Source organism: Phascolarctos cinereus, unplaced genomic scaffold (assembly GCF_003287225.1).
Source record: "Phascolarctos cinereus isolate Bilbo 61053 unplaced genomic scaffold, phaCin_HiC Scaffold_726;HRSCAF=1367, whole genome shotgun sequence".
Taxonomy (NCBI): domain Eukaryota; kingdom Metazoa; phylum Chordata; class Mammalia; order Diprotodontia; family Phascolarctidae; genus Phascolarctos; species Phascolarctos cinereus.
Window position 1 is genome coordinate 248711011 of NW_027556098.1, and position 14505 is coordinate 248725515.

Genomic DNA, 14505 nt, shown 5'->3' on the forward strand with positions numbered 1-14505 from the left:
AGAACCTCAAAGTTTTAAAGCATTTTGAAGTTAATTATAATAATTAGTTAAAAAATATGAAAGTCCAGAACCTCTGGAATCACCCTGGATTTTTCAGTCTCCTTAATCCTTTACCTCTAATCTGGCACCAAGTCCTGTCATTTCTTCCTGGAAAGTCTTTCAGACTTAGGAGATTCTCAAAAAACTATGTATAATTGCCTCAATTAGAATGTAGCCAGGAAAATAAATTGGGAATATCTTCAAAGAATCATGTATAATAGTGACAGGAAGGAACTGTTAAGCTCCCTTGGCCAGTACTCTGAAAACACAGAACTCTAATTACGAAGAAACTATTTTCCTAGACTCAAACTAATAATATGTCATCTAATCACATCAAAGGAGGACTCACAGTTTCTCTGAGGAGCCTTAGGACAGACATAACCACATGCTATACACACTTCAGAGCAGCTAGGTGATATAGTGGGTAGAAAGCCTGGGCTGGAGTTAGGAAAACCTGAGTTCAAATCCATCCTCAGACACTTACTTCATCATGTGACCCTGGGTACAGGATCCTGTTTGCCTCAGTTTCCTCATCTGTGAAATAAGCTGGAGAAGGAAATGGCAAACCACTCCAGTATCTTTGCCAAGAAAACCCCAAATGAGGTCATAAAGAGTCAGACACGACTGAAAACGATTGAACAAACAAAATTAAAAAAACTTGGATGAGTCACTTAACTTTTGTCTGCCTTGGTTTTCTCAACTGTAAAATGAGGATAATAATAGCACCTACCTCATGTGTTATTGTAAGGATCAAAATGAAATAACATTTGCAAAGTACTTAGGACAGTGCCTGGCTCATAGGAGGTACAATATAAATGCTCATTTCCTTCCCTTCCATGTTTTTTTTTCTTCACCTTTTCTGTGTTTCCCTTGCCCTTCCCTTCCTTTCCATGTTCTTTTCTTCACTTGCCCTGTCTTTCTCTCCTCTTGTCTCCCTTTCCCATAGATAGAAAGTAGTGCCCTTGAGGCCCAGGTTGCAAGGCTACATCGTGTTAGGATCTCTGATCACACTGATATCATTAACCCCAAGCAGTTGTCTCACTAATACAGGTCCATGGTAATGAGGTGAAACACCCCTTTACCACCACCAGGAGAAAAGACAATTTGAAACACATATCACCATGCTTCAGTGATGAATATGATTTTTATATGTAAAGCAGCTTATGGATGCTTATGGCATATATCCCCTTTAATACTGAATGCTTCTGAAAGCAGTTCATAGGCTTACAACAGTCACCTGTCTTTAAGAAAAGCTAAATTTAACAAAAACATGGCTCAATTTACATAGCCACCACTTGCTAGTTTTCTATTGTTATTTAATAGCTTTTTTTTAACTTTAAAGAAATTTCTCACGATTTTCATTTAACTTCCTTAATTTACATTTTGATAAAGGGCAAGATGATGAGTTATTTATTTTCATGACCCAAATAATCCAGAATAATCTTTCCCCAATAAGAGAAAATTTGAAATGCTTTAGGAAAAGCAGACTACTCCCTGGACACACCTACCTCCTAACCACCAGCCTAGCTTCCAGCCCAGACTCTGCAGCCATCATGTAAGGGATCAACCCTTGAAGGGATGCTACTTCGCAACTGTAACCCCTGCCAGCCACAGCTACTTAAGATTGGGAAAAGAAAATTCTCATCACTAAACTCTTTGGTGCTATCAAATGGTTCAACATCAGAAATGGATATGAGTTTATTAGTGGAAATAACATTAAAGAAGATGCATTATAATCTGCTTTGCTGCTGCATTAAAAAGCCCATGAGATCTTTCCATCTGGCTTGCAGCTGAAATTTCCTATATCTCTTGTCTGCTCCCATTACTGTAGGAGCTTCTTAAGAGCACAGCCCAGTTTAGCTTTTCTATTTGTATTCTCAGAGTTTAGCTCAGTGCTTGGCACAGAGGAAGCACTTAATATATGCTTTTTCATTCATTCAAATATTCAGTTATACCCTCAGAAACAATTACACTACAACCTCATCTCAAAAACATAAGCTAGTTTGCTGAAAGTTTTAGGTTTTTTTTTTTGGAAAGTGAAATACTAACTTTAAGATTGGATAAGCAGTTGTTGAGAAAAACATGCCATCTGTTTAGGAAGAACTGCTTCTGACTGACACACAGCAGGCACGTCACCAGAGGGTACAAAGCCTAAATAGGAAGAAAAAGAAGACATCACAAGATTATTTACATTTCAACAAACCAGGTAACCAAGTTTCCCTAGAACTATTAAAATAACCTTTTCTCCTGCGGCTGGTGTCAGCCAAAATAAACATTCTGTTGCATAACAGAATGTAAAAGGCAATGTTCCTCCACAGAGACTGTGGGAACAAATGGAATATGGCATTTTCACGCAACGAAATGAAGGAATTTCATAACTAAATTGTGAAAAATCTATGAAATATCAATACTATAGAAAGGCAGGATCTGAGCATAGGCAGCTACACAGTGAGGTGGCTAGAAGGCAGAAGTTAGAATCTAGGCAATCTGAGTTGAAATCCAGCCTCATACAATTACTGGATGTGTGATCCTGAATCACTTAACCACTGCCTGCCTCAGTTTCTTCATCTGTAAAATGTGAATAATAATAGCACTTACCTTTCAGTGCTATTGTAAGGATAAAATAATATTTGTAAAGCACTTTGCAAACATTAAAGTCATGTTTGATAGTTAACTTTTTTCAGTATTATAAGAAAAACACAAGTATATTGAAAATTGTATTTTTATATATCAGTTAATCTACTGCCTATTAAGCACCATAATGGATACTTGATAAATGTTTACTGACTGACTACTAGATCATTTTATTCATTTTCCTTCATTCTGCCTCAAGATCTCTTACAAAGTTATACCATGTATCGAGACTTTCGGTCTTTCATCAGTTATTAGTGGGTTTGCCTTTCCCAATTGTCAATAATCCCAGTTGGCTAGAATGTGGACTAATGAATGCAAATTCACAGGTTTAATTCCTCATATAAAAGTTATCTACCTTTTGTTTAAAGGTCAGTGAATGTATCTAACTCCAGCCAGTAATCTTGAAAATACTTATAGTCTACTCCATGGAGTCCAGCAAGACATTGCAACAACTTTATCACAATGCTAGAAAACCAACTCAAAGGACACGCCCTATTCAGAACTATAGAATTTTAGAGCTGGACAGGACCTCGGACCATCGACTCTGACTGCCTCATTTTGCTGATGAGGAAAGGGAGGTCCTGAAAGGTTAAATGATACAGGATCACCAATTTAGGGCTGTTTTTACAGATGAAGAAACAGGCCCAGAAAAGCAACGCAGGCAATACTCTATCAGTGAGAGATATGTGATATGAATCTACGTTCTCCCCCACAAGCCTAGGACCCTTTTCCATTGTACTATTTGGCAAAGGTCACATGGTAAACAAGGGAGAATAACTAATGGAGGAAAACTCTTGTTGGTTCTACTAGGCTACACTTCCTACCTACTAATGGTGGGTTATGTTAATATATTAAGAATACCTTAATTATCTTAATATATTATTACTATATTACTATATAATTATATAATATATAATGTATAATTAAGAATTACATTAATATATTAAGAATAGAAAAAAAATCACACCTCTAATCTATCTTACATTTTAGCTTTCTGGAGGGCAGGCACATTTGGTTCTTTTGTACAGGGCCTAATACAATGCCATGTACAATTAAGTATTTAATGAATATTTTTTGATGATGAAGATGGTAGTTTATAACAGAATCTCAGCCAGAATGAAATGATATAATTTATATGGGATTATATAATGGACCAAATAATATTAAAAACCAAAACTATGTTTTCTCAAGGAATGGAGCATTAAAATATAAAAGTACCTATAATAAGAATAATAAAATAATTTCTCTAATAATATGGAAACCTAATTCAGCATTTTAAATAACTTCTGACTGAATTTTGAAAAAAGAAAGCCATACACCGCTCTCCCAAACCACAGAAAATAAAGTATGCATGCAACCTTGTTTATAAAAAGTAGTCACTGGCCCATTTCCCCAGAAACATCTGCTAGTATTCATTTGGTTTCTGTCTTGAATGTAGGTGTGTGTGGGTTTTTCTGCATGCAAACTTACCGTAATTAAGTGAGTTTCCCAAAAGGAATGCTATTTCATCAATAAGCATGGCAAATGTTGCTACAAGAAGACTCTGCTTATATCAACATAAACAGAAGCAGTACTGTGCTTGTCCAGCACGCATCTAGATACCCAGAGCTCCTGGGGGAGATGCTGGCAGAAAGGTTAGTGGAAGGCCACCCAAAGAATAAACAAGGGCTACTGCGGTTCCCAGTTCACTGAATCAGTTTAATTGACCCTTTTGCTATGATACAAAGTAAGTAAAGGCCAACATAAATGGAAATAAAATGATATACTATTTGAACTAGAAGGAAAACATGCCACTATAAGACGCAATACGTTAATGTAAGATTGTTTAATATTCCATCAATTTGGCTTTAGAACAACTTTAAGCTGTCATTAACCCATCAACCATGCTACCACCAAAAATACAGCTGCTGAAATTCTGTAAAGGTTTGAGAGGGATCCTGAATCAAAAAGTACTTAGTAGCCCTAAATGGAAGAAGGTATTCCTAGTTTATAAGTTTCATTTGTGCCATACAGAAAAAATCTTTTTCTACAAACTAGTTTTTCAAGCGTCATTACATCTCTCATGACAGGCAACTATCTGCTATCCCATGCCCTCTCCACCCTGTCTCTCCTCTGCTTGTCAGAACAGGAACTGACTAGGGAGGAATCTTGTGTGTTAGGAGGAGAAATTTTTGTTTTTTAAAGCTGAAGCTTTTGATTCGCAAAGGTTTTTTTTTAAGCAAAATATGACTTAAAGCAAACCTCATACAACATTTTAGAATCTTAAAGGTGAAAGGATCTTTGAGATCATCTTGTCCAATCTCATTACAATTATGCAACCAAAAAAGATAATCAATGTAAATGCCTGTTGCTGAAATGCCAAACTAGACTTTGTTGAACCACGATGCTACAGTCCGTGGGACTCCTACCTATACAGATTTCTGTTGAGGAGTGTTAGTCTTGGGATACCTTGGTGTTTTAATTTTTTCCTTGCTCATGGTTACTAACCAGGGAATGTTTCTTCCTTGAAGAAAGTTCGAGTGTTGTGTCATAAAGGCTTTCAACAAAATTTCTAAGGCAGGGGACATTCACTTCATTTTTAACAGCCTGAAAGAAAGATATATGTATATTAATATCATTAAACAAATGTTGACTTTCCTTCTTTAGCTTTGAGAAATTCATTGGAAGAAAAATGTAACTCACAGCTGCTACAGGGACGAGAATTTCAACAAATAAACCTGCCAACGCATGCTTGATATCTTTGTCTTTAACTTCCAGAAAATAATGTGCACACTCCTATGAATTAGAAAAGAATAACAAAACAAAACAAAAAAAGCAATGAAAAGTTGGAATGAAGACATGAAACAAGCCTTAAGTGTTTATAATTCAATATGGTATTTGTATTATCTATAAAAAGGATTACATATAATAAAGATATTAATCTTCATTCATCCTCAAATTATTTATCTCAGTGTTTAAAAAAAAAATCAGTCAACTAGCAAGGTCACCATAAATGGACCAAATCAGAATTATCTCATCCCTGTTTGACAGTGCTACCCAACTCACCATCTCTACCTCCTCCTACTTCAATCTAGTTCAACCTTATGTGCTAAAATAAACCATCTGCTGGCAGCAGATAGACTTACCAGTTCCTTTGCCAACACAGATACTTAGATTATTCAAACAATATGGAATTTTATCTATAGGCAGAGGATATTATATTATACTTGAGTCCTGAGGCCATATCACATTTAGGCTTTGGACACACTGATATTTAGTTATTCTCACTGACTTATTTGTCTGTTCTGATGGCTCAGAGTACACATTAAGAAGAGTCCCCCACACAATCTGTTTCTGGTCAGCGCAGCATGCCGATGATGGATTTTCAGCAATCCTGAGTTTCCTTTCCATGTGGCTGATCCCACAGCTAGATTACTACTAGGACACCATTCTTCTATTATCTGGCCAGATTAGTCATACAACAAAATATACTGCCTCCACAAGGGATTGCTTGCTTGGAAATAATATCCTAAATCATACACATGTAATTTTAAGACATTTAAATGCTTTCATTATATGATGTCTAATTAATACTGGGACCATGAGAAAGGCCCCAATTTACTAATAACTTAATAATATTTCTGCCTGAAATATAGTAACTTATCCTAAAAGAGAACTATTGATATAAGACAGAGTGTAAAGATTCCTAGAACTGTTGTAGCCCTTTAATAATTTTATGTTATGTATTTATAGCACTATTCTCACTCATAGGCTTGACCCAAGGCATGGAGCCAAGTTCACTTCATACATGTATGAGTAATATTCTTCATCTGTGGCTGGGAAAATTCAGGTTTTCAACAGATTAGGACCATGGTTCAAAGTAAGCCAGTAGTAGAACGCGATAAAACAGATTCTATTCTTTATATTTCATGTCTGCTTACTATACTACATTCCCATCACCAAGAATTTTTTTCAAGTAAACCATGATAAACACTACGTTATCTACATTCAAGCTCATACAGCTTAATGGGGGCTCTTTTAAATCATATGCTTATCAGCTACTTATTTATAGCATGAATGAGAACAATTTCTTTCTGCTCACATCTGAAGTTCTCACAGATATACGTCAGGGGCTAGATAGTATATTAATTACTATTAGACATAAGGAGTATTAAGCTAATTAAATTCCATCCGGACCAACTGGCAAACATCTATGCAGCAGAAAAAGTCTATAAGTCAATTAACATTTATTAAGGGCCTACTACGTGCCAGCGATTGCATTCGACGGACTCATAGTCTAATGGTGGAAACAATATGCACAAAAAAGCAGTATTTTAGGATAAATTGTAGATTACCAGCAGAGGAAAGGCACTGGAACTAAGAAGAACTGAGAAAGGTTTCTTGTAGAAGGATTTTAGTTGGGTCTCAGAGGAAGCCCAAAGACAGAAATGAGGAAGGAGAGAATTCCAGGCATGGGAGATAGCCAGTGAAAATGTAGCGGGAGATAGAGGAAAAAACAATAACTAATTCAATGGGACCTGTCAGTATACCATCCTACTCTGAAGCATGATGTAAAGCCTATCACACACCAACAAGGTAACTGAAAAAAGAGATCTCTGTGCTCAAGTAGAATTTAGGTTTCTCTATACCCATCCCCCATCTCCCTCCCATTACCATTGGGAAGTCAAAGCTTCCTTCCAATGTACAGTACAAAAAATTAGGTGGAATGGACTCTTCAGGTCAATCCCACATTAGCCTTACTGCCCAGGCTCTCACCTGCATGAACTGAAGAGAAGCTTCAAAGTCCTCCACCGGATACATTTTAATGCGAAAGAATTTCATACCCATTATTAAACTGATAATGCTCTGAACCACATACGGGCTCTGCTCCTTATGCCGGAGTTCTTTTAATTCTGCCATGAATTTTTTCTTTACAGCAGGGAATCTGAGGGTAAAAGACACATGTGTTTGGTCAAGTCCAGATAGGAAAATCCCTTTAACACAGACCTCCTTCACAGAGTGTCCAGTGGAGAAAGAGTCCAGGCAATAGGATGTTTTAATTTAGTTTACAGGTAATTTCCACCTTCTGGGAAAGGCCAGGATTTGGTGAAAGGTCCAATTTTTTTTTGGATTCTCTTGTACTATATTTAAGCTACTCAGCAGATGAAGTATGTGTGTTATCTGGACTCTTTCTAAATGGCTAGACTTTTGCTTATAGGTATTGTGCTGAGCGTGAAATAAAACCCCATTTCTTTGAGTGAAGTTCTTTCTATTACAATCCTAGATCTCAAAGCACTGGAACTTCAGGGCTGTAAGAGTATGAGAAATGCCATAGTGGGCCAGACCTATGTATCTTCACTGTTGCTTTTGCAAGTGGACTATAAGTTCCTCCAATCAAATCCAAGCTTCAGAGCAAGGATGGTTTCATTTTGACCTTGGTATCCTCAGTATGCAGGGCATACACATACCTGAAGAATTTTGGTGCCACTGTCAAATTGCTACCTCAAATTCCAAAATTTGTATTTTTCAAAAAAAAAAACATGTAATCTATTGATTGATAATCTATTTTCAAGTTATAGGAAAATCTTGTAATTGAAAAAAATCAAATCAACAATAACTTATGAAATGACTACTATTCTTGAATACCAGAACTGGAGGGATTCCTGAGAGGCTTTAATGAGGTAGTCTTAGGACAAATTAGGTAACTTGTCTTAACTGGTAGTTGATATATGTGTGGTGTGTGTATCTGTGTTTTTGTGTATGCATATAAATAAAAATATATGTTCAAAAAGGATACATTTATGGATAGTGGCTACCTAATGGAAAAGCTCATATGCTTAAGTTGCATCCCTAACCTATTAATTGGTATCACAGTCGAAGACAAAATACTGAAATGACCCATGATGAGATTTTTTACTTATGTAATTTTTGTGAGCATATTCCAGAAAGGAGCATGACAGTAGGCTGAGCTGCCTTTGGGAAACTGCCCAGGGTTCTGAAGAACTCTAAGGTTGCTCCAAGGTATAAAGGCTCATTTTTTTTTTTTGCGACATAAATGTCCAACTAAAATGCTCAAATTGATGCAAATCTTGTGACACTGTAATCTCTGAGGCAGAGATTCTTAATCTTATATGTGTCATGAAACCCTTTAGTGGTTTGGTAAATGCTATGATCACCTTATTTGGGGGGATTTATGTTTTTAATGCATAAATAAAATACCTAGGATTACAAAAGAAACCAATTATATCAAAATACAGTGACCAAAATAAGCTAAAAAAAGTTCCAGGAAAGCCAACTAAGATCCTGTGCTCTAAGAAATCATAATTGTATGAAGCCCAAAGGGCAATGTACATTGGGCACAAGAAAGCTGCAGCATATTTCTAATAAGGAGCTGTGCACAAGGTTCATTGAGGAAATACACAATTGGAAAATGAGGTGGGTTTGTCATCTATTAATAAAATAATCACTAGCATGCATATAACACCTTAAGGCTGACTAAGTGCTTGACATATGCTATCTTATTTGATCCTCATAATAACGCTGGGAGGTAGGTTTTATTAATTATCCCCACTTTACAGATAAAGAAACTGAGGCACAGAGACATTAAATGACTTGCCCAGGACCACTCAGCTAGCAAATGTCTTGAGGCAGGATTCAAACTCTATTCTCTATGCACTGTGCCATCTGGCTACCTCCTATCCATTGAGAACAAAGTTAATTGAAAAAACTTGTAAATTGGCTGTTTGGATCTGAGAACAACCTATCTTTCCCATAAAAGTAGTTTCACTTATATTCCTCAGCCAGTCCACAAAAAGATACATAATGTGGCTGAGGTACACTGTAACATAACAGAATTGTAGAACATAAACACGATGTATGGTGGTGTCTCTTTGAAGAAATGAATTCAGGGTCCTAACTTGTCAGGATGTGAGGAATATTTGCTCGTACTCATGAAATGTATATAGAGACTTCAGCAAAGCCCTCCAGGATGCTGGGGGGGGGGGGAGGAAATGGTTCTCTGTGGAGGACCTATAGACGTGAATCACATTGGATATGAAGGCATGGAAAAAACATAACCAGAATGAAAGGAGTGAATGCCTACATGGATTGGATCACAGATCCGTGGCATCTGGAAGACTGAACAGCGCTTCTGTGCATGTGCATCCTGACTCATTATCATTAATACTGTCTCCATGATGGCACATGGACAAAAAGCCTATGATCTCACAGAAATTAAAATGCAGACAATCCAAAGGATAAAGGAAAGCCTCAGAGTGGGGACAACGAAGTGGCAAGATATTACTAATCATGACGATGGGCGTGAAAGGTCATATTAAAATATAATTAAGGAACTATATGATTGGAAAAGCAAATGAAGCAGTCACATTGATAGGAATGGGATAAAAGAAGTGACTGGCTTTAGTCCTCCCTTGTACTCCTGAGCTATAAAAAGGACCAGTTAAGTACCCAGGCTATTGGGTGGCTTCTTTATGGAGTGCTTATGGAAGGACATGATACCACACAGGATGAGAAGGCAGAGAAGAGCTGCTAGATATTACTGGTGGACAGCATTCACATCAGTAGGAGTGTAACGATCCATCAAAGTACGCTAGAACTCAAAAAAATATTGCAATGAGAATCACAGTATCTAGTTATATAGTTTTGAGAGAAAAATATGAAAAAGCAGAGAGGTGAAGATGAGATATTTAGTGACATATTTCTAGTTTTTTTTTTACTTGGCAAGGAAGTTGACTTAATTTTTGCTTGAAGTGTATATGCTTCTTTTTTTTTTTAAACGTTAATCCTGGAAGAGCAATATCCATGATATTATAAGCTTGTTATTCTAGGGTTTTTTTTTAAACTGGACCTGTATTTTCATCAGCATCAGGAACTAATGATAAAGCTAACTCCTACATGTTCTGTGACAGAAAGTCTTAAAAACTGCCTGGGGTACTGAGAAGTTAATTGACTTGTTTAGGGTTAAAAAGCTAGTATGTATCAGGGGTCTTCCTGCCTCAGTGACCAGCTCTCTATGGGCCACAACTTACTTTTTCCTATTATATTATAAATGAAAATAAATGTAAACATCTTTTACTTTCAGTTGTCCCAATACACTGTGGAAACATAATTTTTACATAGCTATGATTAACTGATTGATATGGATATGGTTAATTTCCTAAGCTCTTCCCGAAGATCTGTTGGATTCACTTTAGGAAATGAAAACCAAATTCAGTTTTCTGATGTACCTCTAAAACCAATCTGAAAAACAGCAAAAGATACTGCTTCTTTTAAATGTATAATGTATATTGTCTAAGAAGGCAAACTCTATGTTGTGAAATATCTATTAAAGTCATATCAAATAACAACATACTTTCAAAATCGAAGAGCTCTGGGACAAGTGATCTAAATCATGATTTAAATGGATCTGATGCAAATTCAAGCACACCCAGCGTTTAATCAAAGTCTATCTTTACCTCATTTCAATGTAAATGGATTTTAAAACCCACTCTCTGAATTACACTCAAAGATAATTTTTCTAAGGCAACATTATCACTATTAAACCGACAAGATGCTGCTAAAATTCTCAGTAATCCTTATAGTAACTAAAGTTATAAGAGGAAAAAAAACCCCACAACACCCTAGAATCTCATTATTATGGAAAATAATAATAAACGTACCATGAAAATAACCTTATTTGGAAGAAAATGTAACTGCAATGTCCTAGTTATGCCTCGTTATTTTTTCCAACACATAAATGTGTTACTACAGAAAATTATCAACTGAACAATGAAGCTGATCTTTCTAGAAAGAAGAAAGTAAAGTACCAATGCTTGGAAATCATTGCTTTAACTGATTTAAGGGAGACTATGCTAATCTTTCATAAATGTTAATTATCTGACCAGTGGAGAGTGTATTAATTCTTTTTTGTTTTTTTCTTTTGGTTAGGCAGTTGGGGTTAAGTGACTTGCCCAGGGTCACACTGCTAGTAAGTGTCAAGTGTTTGGTCTGAGGCTGGATTTGAACTCAGGTGCTCTGCTCTATCTACTGCACCACCTAGCTGCCCCAAGTGTATTAATTCTTTAAAGTATTTGAAGTATGAGATTATTGCAAGACAGAAATTTCTAAAGGTTATGCAAATGACCATAAAGACCCTAAAACATTTCCTAAATGTGAACAATTCATGAACTACTAACTACTCACAGAACTGGACTCAGTGCTGGCACCATGGCAGATCATAGGACTGTAAGGCTAGAGTTGGAAGGAACCTCAGAGGCAGGCCCCTCATTTTACAGATAAAGAAACTGAGGCCCAGGAAAATTAAATTACTTACCCAAGGTTACACTGGTAGAGTTAGAAGTGAGATTTGAATCCAAGTCCTCCGACTTCAAAGCCACCATTCTTTCTACTATAATATACTTACCTGCCACTAGTGGGAACAGACCTGATTGAGATGGCATTCCTATGTTCCCATGATAACTACTATTAATCAACTATTAATTTGGTTTTTTTCCTTTCTTAATTCATAGAATCATAGAACTGGAATAGACTTTAAAGGTGGTACACTGGATAGAATTCTTCTGGACATGAAGTTAGGAAGAGTTGAGTTTAAATACTACTTCATAAACTTATTAGCTGTGTGACTCTATACATGTTACTTATTCTCTCTTATCCTATTTTACCATCTGTAAAATGTGGATGGGGCAGCTAGGTGGCTCAGTGGAGATAGCGCTAGGCCTGGGTTTAGGAAGACCTGGGTCCAAATCCAGCCTCAGACACTTAGTAACTATGTGACCCTGAGCAAGTCACTTAACCTCTGTTTGCTTTGGTGGCAGATAGTTTGGTGGATAAAGCTCTGGGTCTGGAGTCAGGAAGACCCGAGTTCAAATCCGGACTCAGACACTTACTGGCTGTGTGACCCTGGGCAAGACACTTCACTTCTTTTTGCCTTAATCCATTGGAGGAGGAAATGGCAAACTACTCCAGTATTTTCTTTGCCAAGAAAACCCCATGGAAAGTGTGATATGGTCTAGGCTGTTACGAAAAGTCGGGCACAACTAAATAACTGAACAAGAACAATAAATGCAAAATGTGGATAATAATAGCACCTACCTCTTAGGTTTCTTTGAAACCTATGAAATGTGCTCTGCAAACCTTAGATCACTATATAAATGCTAGCTATTATTATAAACTATTATCATTTAGTCCAAATTCCTCCTGCCACTACTGCTGAGAGACTGATGTCTTGGTTTGTTTCTTGCTTAGCCTGGCATGGCCCACCCCCATAACCAATTTGAAAGCAAAATACCTGCGGGAGGCCTTACTACAGTAACTGATATTCATGGTACACAATCCATCAAAACAAAGGAAAATGGAAATGGTTTCTTTAACTTTGCTACTTAACACCTAATGTAAATAAAACACAAAATTACTCTGGGGCTGCTACAAAGAAATTACAGAGTTTTGTGAAATGCAAGAATTGACAGATTAGCAAAACGAAAATAGTAACCTTTCCTTCATCCAGCATTTGGGTGAAATGAATTATGGCACTGAAACAAAAGTTTTCTGAATAACTGAACTTTCAATCTTCAATGCTTTAAAAAATTGTAACCCATTCTGAATAGAAATCTTTCTAATATTTAGCCTTATGCACTTCCCGACCCCTCCAGCTAAGTCTGATTTAATCCTTTCTTGAAGACTCTAGGGCCATTATTATGAATATTAATTATGCAAAAGTAGTACGATGTGGTCAAAGAACAACCGGCTGTAAATCTGAAGAGCTGGGAGTTTCTTCCCAGCTATGTGACCTGGAGCAACTGTCTTGATTTTTTAGGTCTGCGTGAGCTTAAGGGCCTGTGGTCTTGATGTATGTATTCTGAATGATTAGAAACCTTTTTTTTTTTTTGCCAGTTTCAGGCCATGTAGATAGATGATCTCAGGAAAAATAAAGTGTTATTAAGTACTACTCGGTCAAACTACATCTTCTAGACCTCTTTTTCCCTCTGACCCTACCACCCACCATTACCCTGGGTGCAGACCCTCACCACCTCGCACCTGGACTATTGCAACAGCCTGCTGGTTGGTCCCTGGCCTCAGCTCTCTTCCTAGTCTAGTTCATCCCGTACTTAGCTATCAAACTGATCTTCCTGAAACTCAAATCTGACCATGTCACTCCTCTAAACCTAGTAGCTCCCTATTACCTCCAGGATCAAATACAAATAGTTGCTTAGCTTTTAAAGCCCTTTATAACCTGGTCTCTTCCTACCTTTCTGGGCTTCTTATACCTTACACACCTCCATGTATTCTGTGGTCTAGTGGCATTGTCTATTTTGCTGTTCCTCCCATGAAATACTCTTGTTTTCTGATTCTGGCCATTTCCGCCAGCTGACCTGCATCCCTAGAATGTTCTCCTTCCTCATCTCTGCCCTCTGGCTTCCTTCAAGTCTCAGCTAAAATCCTACCTCCTACAAGAAGCCTTTCTTACTGTCCTCCCTCTAAGGCAATCTCCAATTTATTCTGAATATATCTTGTGTTTGCATGATATCTCCCCCATCAGGCTGCAATCTTTTTGAGAGCAGGGACTAATTTTTTTTTTAACCATTCTTTGTGTTCCCAGCACTTAGCATGGTGCCCAGCACTTAGTAGGTGTCTGCTGACTGACTGACCTGTCTAGGAACTGTACTCCACAATATTTTGAGCAGTATTATTGCTCTTAAGTTGGTCCACAGATTGAACTCTCACATTATTTCTCCCATATGATTACCAGAGAGTCAATTGGAGTAGCAGAGAGAGAGCTGGATTTGGGACCAGGAAGTCCAAGTTTTATGTCCCACATGACAAACACTGGCTATGTGC

At 37.2% G+C, this 14505-nt stretch overlaps 1 protein-coding gene across 1 annotated transcript in view; it reads right to left on the minus strand.

Moving 5' to 3' along the window:
- Positions 1-14505, minus strand: part of FRY (FRY microtubule binding protein) — a 433805-nt gene that overhangs the window by 174911 nt on the left and 244389 nt on the right. The window contains 4 exon segments of the mRNA XM_078147059.1: positions 2089-2190; positions 5161-5259; positions 5356-5448; positions 7429-7597. Coding sequence (XP_078003185.1) covers positions 2089-2190; positions 5161-5259; positions 5356-5448; positions 7429-7597 — 463 coding nt within the window.